General features: G+C 40.9%; 1 protein-coding gene across 1 annotated transcript in view; it reads left to right on the top strand.

Moving 5' to 3' along the window:
* SND1 (staphylococcal nuclease and tudor domain containing 1) overlaps window positions 1–15,955 on the top strand; it is a 413,624-nt gene that overhangs the window by 55,984 nt on the left and 341,685 nt on the right. Inside the window, exons 9-10 of the mRNA XM_074315643.2 lie at window positions 2,074–2,164; window positions 13,214–13,327. Of these exons, the coding sequence (XP_074171744.1) occupies window positions 2,074–2,164; window positions 13,214–13,327 (205 nt within the window). The remainder of the gene's footprint in view (window positions 1–2,073; window positions 2,165–13,213; window positions 13,328–15,955) is intronic.

The following is a 15,955-nucleotide window of genomic DNA, read 5'->3' as shown; positions in this document are numbered from 1 at the left end:
AGTGTCAAGGTCAAGTATTTCCAGGTATAGGTGAACCCCTTTCATTTGATGGGGTAAGTGGGAGAAAACGAAACAAGTAGCAAGAGCAAGTGAATGGAGATGGGAAAGTCCCAGCCCCCACATCCCAGGATGCATTTAGGCAGAAGACCACCCACCACTGATGACAATGTTTCACTCTTGTGGCTTATTGTGTGGCTTATTTCAGAATCATAAAATTATAATGGTCTTGTCTTGATAATGTGGTATTTTGCCTTTGAGGCACAGAGCTAAGAGATGTGCAACAACATGAATTTAATGACTGTAGTCTTCGTCCCATTTCTTAGGTCTTTTACATCCTTCTATACCTGTAAGCAGAAATACTTGCAACTATTTGTAATGGTAGATTTTAATATGGGGTATTTGATATGGCATGTCTGACAAAGGTAGACTGTCTGATTAAGAAAAATATAATGATTATAATGGATACGGAGGCTGTTTTTTCTACATGTTTTGGATAAAGAAGACAGTATAAAGAAAACTCTTTGTCAGATTTTACTCAAGAGTAATTTCTATGAGAAATGGATCACTCAAAGCATTATCCCAACTAAATTCCCATTTGCAACAAGCTGTACAACAGGAAGCAGGGTGTGTGTCTGGAATAGAACATGATGTGTTTCTTTGCTGTGTAATTTTGATATCTTGCATTGAAGATCATGAAAACCTAGCTTTATTGAAGAAAGATATGCCTCTTAAATTTTGGCCTTCTGTCAGCAGGATGATAAGTGTAATAGTTGTAAATCTGCTTGACGCTATATAATAAACTGAACCGAACTTTTCAAAGAAAAATACAATGATTATATAAAAGTTGTGTCAGTCTTTATGTTCCACAGTTAAATTCAAAAGGTACAGTACTCTTATCAAGTGTTCCACATGCCTCTGATTGTTCTGTGATACTCATTGTTTGTTGTTGTTCAGAAAATCCTGTAAGTCCATTATTCTAAATTATTATTTTGGTTGATTGCATTCTTTAAGTTCCCGCCTCTGTCTGAAGAAAGTGAGTACAATGACAGCGGTATCTACATGTTTTGTAACATCTATAGGAGATGGTATGGATTTTTCAGAGCGTGCTCATCATTATGAAACAGGTTTAGACCAAAGAATGCAACCATATTTTGATAATGTGATTATTTGCTGTTCTGCATGCTCTATTCAGCTTGCTTGCGTTGTTGGTCAATTCCTACTGAAGTACTTCGTGTATTGCACAACTACTACACACAGCTTTGTCTTTCTCTCATTTTAGTTCTTCTTTTTTAAAAGTTTGCAGTACTGTTTTCAGAATTAGTAGTTCCTTTCCCCTGCACATGCAGTGCTTGTTTGTAAATACTTGAGATAGCTGTTCATTGATTTTCTTTTTTCAATCTTTGCACATATTTCATTTACTTCTGTTAGTCTGACTCAAAAACATATCTACTGGGCTTAGTACTTTACAAAATTTCTGCTAACCTGATTTTTAAACTTTTGTCAGTTAACTTCTATTGGAGTTTTGTCCGTTTTTCTTAACTCTTTTGGTGCACCACAGTGACAATTTTGTTTTTGTTCTCCGTGTACAATTTGGGTAGCTGATAACCTGTTCAATATTCAAATGGAAATTGAAGCAGGCCTATGTTTTAAAAAAATACGCTCTATGTTTAGTGTATGTATTCTTCCCATTTAAAAGAGCACTTGCTCTGTGTTTGCGTTCCAGTGCCACTTTGTCCAGTTCGTCACTCAGGAGATACTTGATAAGCCACAGAGCTAATTATCAAGGCAGACTTGTTCTGTCCAGGCTCAAAAAATTGCCCACCTAGTCCCAGCCTCCCAGCCGTGGGTTTATAGCGTATATGCCTCGTGGATCGTGGATCGTTATAGTTGCTTATACACTTTCTCTTGTGGCTGTCACATTTTGTTCTGGTTGAACTGGTGGTCTTTCTCCTGGGTGCCTTGTCTGTGAGGTAGGGGAGGATTGATGCTGTACTGTTTGCTCCCAGGGTGATGGCGGATTTGCTTCGCTGATCTAGTCTGTCTGAATGATTTGCATCCTTGCTTTGTTGTCAGGTTTGCCAAGGAACGCAGGCTGAGAATGTGGAGAGACTATGTGGCTCCCACTGCTAACTTGGAGCAAAAGGACAAGCAGTTTGTTGCCAAGGTGAGTCGTTCTCTGCATCTTGGGAGGCCCAGTGAAGGTTGTCAGGCGACTGACAATCAAGAGCCGAAGCATTTCTATTTGAAGGCAAGCCGGGGTGGGGGTGGGGTGGGGGGTGTGTGTTTGCATGCATGTGTGTTTATTGTAGGGGATTCACACGATGAGAAGTTCAATATCTCTTTTTGTAAGTTTGTATAACTTCCTTAGAAGTTCATGGGTTAAAGTGTGGACATTGTCACCTTGAAATAACTCATATTTTAGGGTTGTTTTTGTTTTTGTTTTTTTGTTTTGTCTGCTTATCAAATGGCATTGTCTTAGGTTTCCTATGCTGAACTGTATATATATGACCTTAAGTTTCTCTTCTTTCTGTTTTGGGACTCTTGCGGTTTTGAATTTTTCCTAATGTGACGTTGTTTTCTGAGAGCTTTGCATTGCTGTGCCCTGGGATAGATTTCTTTGACAAGAACTAGAGCCACTGAATAAATAGATTGTTTGGTTTTAGCAGTGCTATAAAAGTGTTTTTTCTTAGTTATAGGGTTTGGTACCTTGAGAAGTAGACCTGTTCTCCTTACTTTCCCAAAGTGCTGTATTGTTTTTCAACCTATTTTTATTTTTATTTTTTATTTTTTCAACCTATTTTTATATTCGACAAGAAATGCTGGAAGATTTGTCTTCATGGGCTAAAAGTGGTTAAATTATTCATATCCCTGTATTGCGAGTTGGTCTTCTGAAATGTCACCTAACAGTTGAAGATGGACAGACACTAGGTGGCGCCATCAGCCTGGAAAATCCTGGATAAAGATACTCCTTTATCTTATAATGGTAAAATTTTAACAGTCCAAAGAGTTGCCCAAATTTCTTGTGTGTGTGTGTCTGTGTGGTGTGTGTGTGTGTGTGTGTGTGTGTGTGTGTGTGTGTGTGTTTTGCCCGAAGCAGAGTGCTCAAGTAGCCGCTGTCCCTCTTGTCGTTAGGAGGTCGTCTCCAGACAGTGGTCAGTTTACCTAGTATCACTGCGCCTTTTAGTGGCCATCACTGGAAATAGTCCCTGGTTGGATACTCCCCTGTGCATCTCCCCAGTCTGACACAGACCGGAATGGATCCCCGCTTCCTTTCTGTGTGAGGGCTGTGCTAACTTGGAAAGAAACTTGGACGTAGCTGTTCCACCCGATTAGAACTTCCTCGGTTGTACTTCTGTTTCCTGTAATCTGGTCTGTTGGAGGACTGTAGCTCCACCCGGAAAGGAGGATCCTTCACTCAACAAGGAAGGCGGGCCTTCCATTTTCACCAGCATCACTTGGAGGCTCTGTGGCGTTAGTGATGCAGACGAGGCTTGGGAGGGTCCCATTACTCTGTACTGTCCTTGCCAGCCCCTCCTCGGTTGAAACCAAGTTTGTAGAGAAATCTAGATTCTGAGGGTTTGGGGCCTTTGCTGAAGAAAGAAATTCAAAAGATGCGATGATTGAGTTCGTAGCTTTGCTTTTATCTTTATCTTTTTTTTTTTTCTTTTTTTCTTTTATCTTAAAAATGACTTTATTAGTAACTAGAAAAGGGAGAGCTTGCTCTAGGAACATTTCCTGCATTTTTAAAATCCAGAATCTCAGGATCTGGTTTTTGTTTTCCGTCTTTTCTGTTTAGTTTTAAAACAGGTTGAGGGTATTCTCATTATGAAGTTTTATTCATACCAATGCCAGAATAGAGGATTGCTTCCAAAAACCTTTTGAGGATTATGAGGAATAACCATTCTCCCGGAGTATCTTAAACATAAATTAGGTCATTTGGTATAGGCCTGCTTAGAGAGTAGGGAGAAAAATGTATTTGTAGGTAGGTACACGGTTTTAAAACTTTCTGATTTTTGAAATTCTTCAGCATTCTTTTTGTTTTTAAAGCAAAAAAGCATAGAAAGGAGAAGAAAAAACACTTTATTACATGGAACTACTATGACATAGCCTTTTCTCTTTCTAGACAAAGTTGCTCATACTGCCCATTACAGGGGTTGGCAAACTGTGGCTGGTGGGTCAAATCTTGTTTGTGTATAGTCTGTGAGCTAAGAATGGGTTTTACATAGAAAAAAATGTTTTATGGCACATGAAAATTACATGAAATCCAATTTCAGTGTCATGAATAAATTGGAACATAGCCACGTCTGTTCATTTCTATATTGTCCATAGCGGTTTTCATGATACTGTGGCAGAGGTGAGTAGTTGTGAGAGATACGGCCTGCAAAGCCTAAAATATTTGCTCCCTAGCCCTTCACAGAAAAGTTTGCTGAACCTTGATCTATACCAGTCCTACTCAAAGTGCCTTGATATGATATAAGGAGCTTGAGCCAGAATGTAAATCAAGGCATTGCTTCTTTCATCAAGAAAAGCTTGCTACAGAAAAAGCGTCAGCAGTGTTCTCAGTGATATAGCTGATTTATGTTCTGATACAAGCTCCTTATCTCATTGCAGACTGGTACCTACTTTCAAGTAGTACTGCTCTTTATTCTTTTGTATATAATTTTTAAGTTTGTTAAGTTTTTATTTTTAATATATAAACATTTAAAGGGCTTATTAAGAAATGAACTAGTCCGTTTTCCCTCTCCCTTCAGACAGCCATTTTTAACAATTGCTAATCCATATCTTTGAATAAAATGTTTATATTGTTCTACGTTTTTCAATTTTAAGCATAATAACCCCTTTCCTTCACACCTTGGAAGATGAGGGTGTAGTTTTTTCACTCATGTGCACATATTCACATATTACCCAATCCTTCCAATAGGACTATATAATAATTCTGGTTTGGTTAATATTCAAAGTTTAGTTTGTAAAGGCTAATCACCATTGAGCCATATAACATATTATGAGTACTTTTCATTTCCTGCACAGTTTTTTGTTTTACCTGGAGTTAATAATTTTTTGAATTGATGTATATATTTTTTACATATGGATTAATTTAACCCTAATTAATTTAGACACTCTACCTGTCTAAATTTTCTCATGAGACAGTGATTCAGTCTGTTAACTTTATCTTTTTCAACAGTACTTTCCAGGAGTCTTGTCACCTGTACCAATCTAGACTAGTTCTTCTTTTTCCCTGTTATAGAGCTGTCATGTTTGGATTTCTTCACCATTTTCTTGTGGTTTTGTGTGCCTTATCTCTGGGTTGTAACTATGTTTGCCGGGTCCCATGGCTGCTGCTTTATGATTTACTATTTTATTTTGGTGGCACAGATTCTCTAGCTTCTTCGGAAAAGAGTGCTTGGTAGGTAAATATTTTGAGACCTTTCATGTCTTTTTAATAATTACACTTGATTGATAGTATAGCTGGGTATAGAATTTTGTTAGACGTTATTTTTGTTCAGAATTGTGAAGGCATTGCTCCACTGTCATTTAGCTATTGGCATTTTTTCTTGTTTTTTAGAGGTTTTAAACCGTTCTGATTCCTCATTTTTATATAATTTTTCTTTCTGCAAGCTCTTAGCAAATTCTTTTTTATCCTGAAATTTCATAATGCTGCACTTTGTTTTATCCAGGTGTGGACATATTATGCTTTAATTTTTAATCCTTTATGTCTGGGAATTTCAACTGTTTCGTTGTTGATTTCCATGTAGTTTCTCTGCTCTCTATTTTCTAGAACTCCTATTGGGATGTTTGACTTTGTGGACTTGTCTTCTAATTTTTTTCCTCTCATTTTCCATCTCTTTGTCTTTTGTTAATTTCTAGATTTCTTCATAGCCCTTCTGTTATTTCACTTATGATACTGTATTTTCATTTCTAAGAGCTTTTTTTCTCTGAATGTTTTTCTTACTACTATTTTTTTAAAACAAAATAACATCTAGTACTTGTTTCAGAGATGAAAACATCTATTAGCTTTCTTGAATTTATTATAATCTTTTGAAAATTTTCTTTTCCCTGCATAGTCTGTGTTCTCCAAGCTGTTTTCAATTCTCTTTGGTTATTTTGGTCCCTTATTTTTTATCTTAGAGGCTTTCCTCAGCTCTCTGGTGATCCTTGGTTGTTTGTCTTATTTAAGTATGAGGTATTGAACACTGGGTTAGAAGCAGTAAATTTATGTGTGGGATTTAGTGTATACATCTGGAAACCCAGGTGATTCTTATATAAGTTATAAACCAATCCTAGTTTTTGGTCTCATTTTCATTCCCACCTGAGACTACCGATTTGGCATTTTCTTAGTCTTGATGGTTGAGGGAAGTCTGCAGTATAAATCAGATTGGTTATTGTGTTTTCTCACCACTAGCTCAGGATTTAGCTTTTGTGAGTCTGTGGAGACTCTTACCACTCATACATCTGCTTTCTAGCTTCCAAAGTTTTATTGCTGTATTCTTTTCTCCCATTAATCTTTGTCTTTTTGGGTTTATGGCAAAAAAAAATAAAATAAATTCCTTTATTTTGTTTAGAGGTGGTTAAGGAGGGAACCAAAAAGTAAATGTTTGTTCTTGCTTTAGTTTGTTCATAATGTTCTCCATTTATTTAACCAATCCCCAACAGGTTGATATTCATATAGTTTATAATTTTTCCATTATTTAAAAAATGGAATAAATTGCTATGTAAATGGTAATTACTTCCTTTGGAATGTTTTGGAGCATATTTGCCAAAGAGCTCTCCAGCAGTGTTAACCAGCGTATACACCCCTATGTGTGTTCCTTTTCTAATATGGTGTAGAACAGAGATTGGCCAACTTTTCCTCAAAGGGCCATGTAATAAATATTTTAGGCTCTGGGGCATATAGTATCTGTTGCAACTACTCAACTCTGCCACCATAGCTAATAAACAGCTATAGACAATATGTGAGTGAATGCGCATGGCTGTGTTCCAATAAAACTTTATTTACAACAGTAGGCAGTGGGTTGGATGGCCCTTGGACCATAGTTTGTCATCCCCTGTTGTAGAACATGTGCAATCAGCGTTAAATTTAAAAGGAAAAAATGATCCGTGCTTCTTTTCATAACCTGAAACCCAACTGCAGTTTTGTAGTTGTTTTACCTGATTTAAAACGTCTGTTAATGCCAAGGAAACCTAAAAAGGTCCTCAGATGCCCTGGGCCTTCATGAACACAGTCTGACAGTCCTACAGGTTTTTGCTGAAGGACTATAAGGCCTGAACAAATAGTGGTTCTCTCTTCAGCAGTCACCCTGTCTCCTAGTAACGAATTGCACAGGCAACAGCTAAGTCGCCTGAAAATCCCACAAAAGGTGACCTGTGAACTCTTTAATTGGGTGCCTCTGGGACACTACAGATGACTTCTGGAACTGATGCCAAGAGTCTCACGTCTGTTTGCTCGGTCCGGTCCGTGTGGCCTGCTGAAAGACTGTTGTCCATTCTCGGTTTGGGCAGCTTCCCTTCCTAAAGGAAGGAAATGCAAGGGAGGGCTCTCCTTGTCTCTCTAGGTTAGCGGAGAAGCATGTTCCCTTCACAGTGATTAGCTGAGCCTGCTTGAGACTTTCGGGCCTGTTGTGGCTTGCCAGTTTCCTGCCTGCCTTCCCTGTGGCGTTTTCGCTGATCTGTGCTGTTTGTAGCCATATGGTCTCCTGAGCACGTGGCTTGGCTTCCCTGTCCCTGCTGCTGGATGCTTGGGCCCCCAAATAACACTGGGGGGGTGGGGAGGTGAGCAGTGGCAGCATGTCCGCAGGAGGCGGAGTCTTCTCACCGCCCTGCCTGGTTGGAAGCCTGGAACTAGGTTCTCTGTACCAACTGATTGCTTAAACAAACCGAGCCCTGAAAGAGGTGCTTTGAGAATATTCAAAAGAACAGGAAGTGGTTTCTGCTTTCAAGGAGCTTACCCTCTAGGGCTCTGTCTGGGAGATTACCCTAAGTAGTTAACTCTGGTATAGGTGGCCGTGTCCAGTTTAGGAGGTCAGGTTATATAAGCAGCCTGGACACCGTGGAGTGTAGTACTTCCTTGGTTTGGCTGATTATTTTTTGCTGTGCTTCCAGTCTTAGCTTTGTTCATTATCATGTTTCTCTGAGATGGTTTTTCAGCAGGGATACTTCTTAATATTTTTGGCATTATCGAGACTTTTCCATTATAGTCCCAGTTGGTGATGTGGAGAGAACAGAAAAATACTAGTTGCTTCCTTGACTTTTGTCATCGGGCTTTCAGATGAAAGTTTCGGGGAGGGTCTGGCTAGGAAGGTGGCCTCTGTTGCACCAAAGAGATCAAGATTTGGTTTGTAGTTTAAGTCAGCTACTGTTTGCTGATAAGAAAATGATTGAATTAGAAAAGATTTGTAAAAACCATTGCTTACCTGGCTTTCTAAATTGCGACTTTGTTTTTTAGAACAGTTTCAGGTTTATAGAAAAATGGGCAGATAGCACACAGAGTTCCCACATGACAGCCTCCCCGTCCCAGTTTCCCCTGTTATTACCTCACATGACTATGGCACATTGATTATAAGTAATGTACCAATATTGACACGTTGCTGTCAACTAAATCCCACACTTTAGTCAGATTTGTTTAGTTTTTCTCTGGTGTCTCTTTTGTGTTCCAGAATCTTACCCACAACAGCACGCTAAATTTAGTTGTCATGTTTCATCAGGCTCCTCTTGGCTATGGCCGTTTCTCAGACTTTCTTTGCTTTTGATGACCTTGACAGTTTTGAGGAGCACTGGTTGGGTGTTTTGTAGGATGCCCTTCTATGGGAATTTGTCTGCTGTCTGGCTTCCTTTGAAGTACCTATTACAGTGTCCAGTCTGTTTGATCATGCTTAGGTGCCCGGAGGTATTTGTATCAGGGAATTGTTGTGCTTAGTATTTTGTGGAGGTCGCAGGGTGCCAGCTGTATTTTTCTAGGGGGTGGGGAATGCACTATGTAGCGACTCCAGGCCGTTGTTGTAGTAGTTGTGGTATGTTCCTTATTTCACCTACTTTGGTGTTGCTTCGGTAGTGTTCGCAGGATTAGCTTGGGGGAGAATACGCATAGCATACAACCTTAGGGAGCAGGAGAAACAGCTGGAAGGCGTGTGTTCAGAGAATAGAGAGGATGCTTGGTGGCCCGTGCCCAGTGGGCCCATCAAAGACACTCCCGTAGAAGCCTGCTGGTCCTCTTGTTTCTATCTGGTACTGATAAGTTAGCTGTGGGAGTACTGGTAGTTGTGTCTGGAGAGCTATTCGGAGGGTCTCTGTAGCTCAGGAGGCTGTTGTAGGATCTTCTGGTTCATTTTATATGCACGGCAGGGTTTTTAGAAGCTGAACAGCAGCCGCCCTTCGCCACCCAGTGGGCACTGTGGATGGACTCTGCAGATGGGGAGTATGGCAGAAGGCCAGGGATGGGGATGGATGTCCCCTGCCCCTGACGGCACTCTGCACTTCTCTTGACTTGTGGCAGCCCTCAGCCTACACTCGTCATCATTAAACCACTCATTTTTCCTTTCACAATTGGGCTGTAGGAGATAGGGAGGGAAGTGGATTTATGGCATGTGTTTCGAGTCCAGCTAGTGACTTTTTTCAGTGTAGATTTCTGCTCCTGTGCCTTGGGTGAATTCCTGGAGTGTGTGGTATGGTGGGTGTGTGTGGGGGTGGATTGAGTAGGAATCTGTGGCTCGTAGAGAAAGTGAGCGATGTGGGCCTACTTAGAAATATCCTGATGAAAAACACCATACGAAATATCGCGGTTATAAATGTGGTGCTGTAACCGTGCCGATGAGCAGGCTTTGGGTAGTAACCCACTCTGCATTTTACTTACTGCACAGTACGTGCCTAGAACCACTATTTTATTGCCATTTCCATTTCTCAGCTCCGGAGCTGCTTATGCTCGGACAGTAATGACACAATTTACAGAGGAATAAAAAGTCATAAATCCCCCTTAAATACACACACACGGACACACACATATGCACTCACCACACACCCCTTCACCAGAAAGCCAAACCTCGTTAGTTGGCAGCATCAGGCTGTGCAGTTCTTGAAGAGGAGGTTTCTAATCAGGGAGGTACTGAGCAGAGGCTGCTGCCGAGGCCTGAAATTTACAGCTCCAAGAATCCATTCGCCGCCGCCGCTGCTGCTGCTGCTGCTGCTGCGAACGCATTACAGGGAGTGACGAATACCAGTGACTTGTCACAGGGGTGTGCTTAGATCTTCACGTTCTGTAATCAGGGGGTGAAGGTGTGAGCACTATGATATTTCCCTGGTTTCAGTCCTCTCTGAGCGTGACTGGGGAATGGAGAGTGTCTAGCTATTTCTCATGTCTTGATTATAGGAATTTCCCTGTTTTCAGCAATTGACAATGTAATAAGCTAATATCGGGATGAGAGAAATATGTAGTTCTGTCCATCACTGAGACTTAGAAACTACTGTGATGTGTGTGCATTTGAGATGCCCGATGGTTAGCCCATTATCCTTCGGGCAGTGGTCCCGTCCTTCCGAGGGAGGAGTGGTATTGATTTGCTTTACTAGCTGTTTTGCTTGATGTGGCTCTGTGGAACTTTTCCTTCTCTTTGGTTTGAAGGGGGGGATAGCAGAATAATAGCATGTATCATGGATACCTTGCCCTTGGAATGGTCTGTCGTCCAATTTCTAATTCTTTTACGTGGCATTTTAAAGGGCAGGGAAACCATCTTTGATCTGTGTTCATCAGTTGTCCAGGCCACTGTTGGTATCTTTAGGTAATGAGAGGGAGATTCTATTACGATGGGCATTTTTTTTTTCTTTTTTAAGATTTTTTATTGGAGAAGGGGAAGAGTGTGTACTTCCAGGACTTTTTTTCCCCAAGTCAAGTTGTTGTCCTTTCAGTCTTAGTTGTGGAGGGCACAGCTCAACTCCAGGTCCAGTTGTTGTTAGTTGCAGGGGGCGCAGCATCATCATCCCTTGAGGGAGTCGAACCTGCAGCCTTGTGGTTGAGAGCCCACTGGCCCATGTGGGAATCGAACCGGCAGCCTGCGGAGTTAGGAGCATGGAGATCTAACCGCCTGAGCCACCGGGCCGACCCACGATGGGCATTTTTAGCGTTAGTGTCTAGATGGTAAAGGGAATAAGATGCCTGCGTTTTCATTGTTACTGAATCTGTATTTGCTTATATCTTCAGGGCTGTTTTTAAGTTCTACACTCATGGACATGTTTTTGTGATTGGCTGACATAAGGGGCTCTTTGATTTTGAGGGTCCTATGCCCTTTGGTAACCAAACCCATTTACCTCAGTAACCAGGCCTGACCTTGACGTTGTCCTGGTGTGACCACAGACCACTCTTTTGATTACTCTTGGACTTTACCATGTTTTTCTGGCCAGGGGAGTTTTGGGTTCTGGCTGTTTGGATTTCAGTGTTTAGCCTTTGTGATTCTCAGGTCTGCCAGAAAGGTTATAGCAGAATGGCTGTGGTTATTTGAGACTAGCTTTTTGCTGTTAATTTTATGTATAGTGGAAAATTAGAAAGAGGGTAGGGGAGGACAAAGAGGGTAAAGGGGGTGAAATATATTGTAACAGAAGGAAACTAGACTTTGGGAGTTTTAAGTATATATAGATATCTTATATAATGTTATCAACCAATGTTACACCTAGAAATTTAATTGAAAATCTCCCCCTCCTCCTAATCTACCCAGTTGCCTCTCAGACTTTCATTACTTTTTTGGTTGCTGGCCTGGCTTTCTGGTTTCCATGGCTTCCATTACTAATGGTGGTAAAACCCAGAGATGTCCCCCATCTACCAACCATAGTCAGTCCTCTGTGGACTTTCAGTTCGATTCCAACTATCATCTTGCTTTTTAGATCCATTCTGTTTGATGGCACTTTCCTCTTGCTATTTAGCCTATTGTGTTATATTTCTCAATTGTTTTTGCTTTGTGCTGTTTCTCCAGATTGGCCCTTAAATCACTCATTTTGGTGTGTGGTTGGCCGATTCTTTGGAAAACGGTAGAAGGTAGCCATTTTTGGAGGAGTCCGCAAGTAAATGGATATATTTGTTCTCAAAGATCTGAAGCCTTCCAGGGAATAGTTAACGAGGGCTCTTTTATCCATAGCATAGGAGAGTCTAGCTCCTTTTGTTTCACGCATAAAAGAGGAGGGAAATTTTGGGAGTCTACCCTTCCTGTGGGAGCTGACCCTGTGGTTTGTTTGGCTGCCTGTTAATCCTATGGGGCCTGACTGAAGCCTAGAAGAGTTGGTTTTGATTCTGTAGATGATAGCTACCTTGTAGCAAAATGTTGCTTGCAAATTAAAAAGAAAAAGAAAAAGAAACAACCATGTAACAACAGGCTCCGAATATAATTGGGTGAATTGCAGACTGTTGGCTGAACTATGGGTTCTGGTTATCACCCTGACGAGGACCTAGCCTGGTTTCAGTGGAATCCTGGGCCCCTTAGTGGGGTGTTCTGATCACCTCCACAGAGGAGGAGTTGTGCTTCTGCCCTTTGAATACACATCCTTGTAAGTTACTCCAAACTGGAAGTTAATGATTTTCAGCTGAGAGTGGGGTTCAATGGCACTGAGTTGGGGTTCTAAAACAAAGATGCCCATAGTAGTGCTTTGAAAAGGTGGCTTTCAGAGTAGTTGAAGTAAAATCTTAGCAATTTAATGTTCCTGGCTGGGAGATTAACATCTCCTTTTGCATGCTGAGATGACAATTCTGTTTGCCCTTCACTTGCCTTTGATTTTTCTGCTCTCTATTGGACATCCTATTTTGGTTCTTTGTCATCTAGCGCTGGTACCTTCTAATCCAGCCCTTGCCTCTTTTCCTCGGTTCACTTTGAGATGGGGATTTTGATTTTACTTTAGAGCCTGTTTCCAGGAAAATGTTCAGTGACCTACAGAGACTGGATTTCTAGATCATAAGTTTTGTAGTTAATCACATATCTTGGTCAGGGCAAAAGATAAAAAAGATTGACCGTCTTTATGAGCGATCCAGACTCTACTCATTGAAAAATCATAATCAGGTCTTTGGGGACTGGTAAGTAGAGCGTAGTTTTTCCAACATTGTTGCCTCGAGAAGGATCATATTGGATCTGCCCCAAATGGTTATGGCTCATTTTTCTCCCTGCGATTGGGTGGGCCTTGTTCCTTAGCATGTGTGTTACGCGATCCGGGCTGTCAGAGCAGGTGTGAGCATTTTTGCCTTCTCCCACAGGTCATGCAGGTGCTCAATGCTGATGCTATTGTCGTGAAGCTGAACTCGGGCGACTACAAGACCATCCATCTGTCCAGCATCCGACCACCGAGGCTGGAGGGAGAAAACACTCAGGTGAGAGAACAGGGAAGCAGGGGAGCCTCTCTTCAAAAACCGAAGGGAAGGAGCTGGACAATTAAATTAGTTAAATATGGCACATATGACTGAGAAAGCTAAAGGACAAGTATTTTACATCTCCAAAGTATTATTTCCTAATATTTGCAGCCTATCTGTTATGATGAGTGGGCACGCCTCAATTTCTCCTGATACACCCTCACGGCTGTACTCCATTTTGGATGGGCACAGCTGGCATTCCTCCCTGGAGAGCTTGAGAGAAGTTAGGGTTGGGATATGGGAGGTGGTAGATGAGTTTTATTTCTTAAGGAGATCTTATTTCTCTGAGAATAAGGAGAGGAGAAAGTCCATGTCTCACATGCATGGGGGAAAGGCCCATTTCTACTGGTCATTTTGATTTGGTAGTTCCATATGTTTTTGCTCTACGAAGAAAATAATCTTGATATATAGCTATAGCTATAGATATAGATATAGTTCTATCTATATCAAACTATATCGATCTATATCTGTACCTTTATCTATATGTCCATTCTCTAGGGTCAGCTGTTCATCGTTTACAAGTGGTAACTGTAATTATTAGTTACACTGTGGATCTCCTGGCAGCACAGGTGCTTGACTAACCAATGTGTATGATTTCAGTATATCAATTTTGAGAAATGATACTTAGAATGAAAACTGTAAGTGTTGGTAGTCTGCAGGCAGTTTTGTTTCAAATTTTCTCCATCGTTATGAGTTATGAGAGGTTGGTGATAGAGATTGAGGTTGAACTTTTTTGTTTGGTTGGTTATATCTTGTTACAGACACCTTTCCAACTCCTGTTTTTGCTCTCTGATAACTAAAGAATGTAAGTGTGTTAACTGGTCATAGAACTGGATCCTCGGTCAGGTCCAGTGACATAGTCAAGTATTTGGACAGTTTGCAGAAATTAAACAGTGGGGTTGAAGTTCGTGCTATCTACTTTTTAAATTGGTCCTTGTAGTTCTAAAGACATGAAATTTGCTTTTCTGATGTTTTGCCTGCACATATGTCTTGGGTGCAGTCGCAAATTGAAATTTATGCCCTGTTCTCATTTGCATGAGAGTTTACAGACAACCCATAAGAGTAAAATAAAAATACCATGATTGTCTTTCGAATCAGATCATGCATAAGAAACACACACAGGATGGGTTCTTTGAATGTCTGGCCAATCAGTTCATTTTCTCCCCTTTTCCCCCACAGAGGAGGCAATTTAATCCAGCAAACAGTATTGTGGTAAGGCTGAGAATTTAAATTCGTGAAAGCCTAGAAATGCCAAAGTAAGGTTCTCTCAGTAACTGTAGCTCTGCCTCATTGCACAAAACATACATCTCCAATTTTATCAGTATTGGGAGTAGTCCACAATTCTACATCTGTGCCGTGCAGTTGGAATTAAGGTTCCCACAGCAACCACAACTTTGAAATTCTTGAACGTTAATTTTTGTGCCTACATCATCAGCCAAAAGCATTATGTTAATGTAGACTCTGTAGCTGAATTTTAAGCAGTTTTTAGGGGGTGGGAGTGTTATGTCTTAGGTAGGATGACAGCAGGCTTTCTGGAGTAACAACTGAACTATTACTGAGGATTTTCACTTTTTCCAGGATCCTTTGGGAACTCCTCAGGGGGTAACGGGTGGATTTCCCTTCAGCTTAGTGGATGATAGGAAGATGGTGGAATATGTGTCCTTGTTTACACAGGATCCTGTTTATCAAATACCTTGTTCTTTACCCCGAGGCATATTATCTCTCTTCTCATTCTTTTTAAACTTCCGTTGACTCCTGAGGTCTTAACTCCATTTTAAGAAAGTTGTACGCAAGGCTTCGCTCTAAGAGTCTACAACATAGGGCTTCTGAGTGAAATGAGTAATGATTTCTCCTATTTGTACATTACGTTCCTGTGGAAGATTTTGATGAGGGCTCACATAGGAAATAAGTGAAGTGAGTTACTGTAATATACCTGAGCACAATGATGGAGGGTGCCGTGCAGAACCCAGGTGCCGTGGGTGCTAGGGAAGCCTTCCCAGAAGCAGCGAGTGTGCGTCTTCCTGGATGAGGAGTTCACAGACAGAAAAGGCACGAGACCCACATTGTTCAATAGATTTATCATGCAAGCCCCACATGGGAGCTGTACTTGTTGTTTTAAGTTGTCTCATAGGTATAGTAAAAAATTAATTGTAATGCATTTTGTTTAATATATCCCAAACAGTATCGTTTCAAACTTCTGATGAATCAACAAAAATAACATTTTACTTAATTTGAAAAAGTTTTTTTGCTAAGTCTTTGAAACTTGATATCAATTTCCCATGTGGAACACATCTCAGTACGTTCTAGCGTATTTCTAGGGCTCAATAGCAACGTGTGGGTTGTGGTTACTGCAGTGGACAGCCCAGGTTTAGAACTTCAAACGAATGGGGTCGTCTTTACTGATAAATGTTTCCTGGGGGCCACTTTGTACCAGGTACCATGCTGGGGAGGCCGCGAGGGAATAAACCAAACCCTCATGGAATGCTCAAGTCTAGCAGGGGAAGTATACAAGTAATTTCATGTGTGTTATGAAAGAAAAGTTTAGAATATATGAGGATGCATAATCTGGGAGGGCTTCTTTGAGGAAGT

Source organism: Rhinolophus sinicus, chromosome 8 (genome assembly GCF_057876585.1).
Source record: "Rhinolophus sinicus isolate RSI-liver-muscle chromosome 8, RSI-T2T, whole genome shotgun sequence".
In the NCBI taxonomy this organism is placed as follows: domain Eukaryota; kingdom Metazoa; phylum Chordata; class Mammalia; order Chiroptera; family Rhinolophidae; genus Rhinolophus; species Rhinolophus sinicus.
This window is presented reverse-complemented; position numbering and strand designations above follow the sequence as displayed.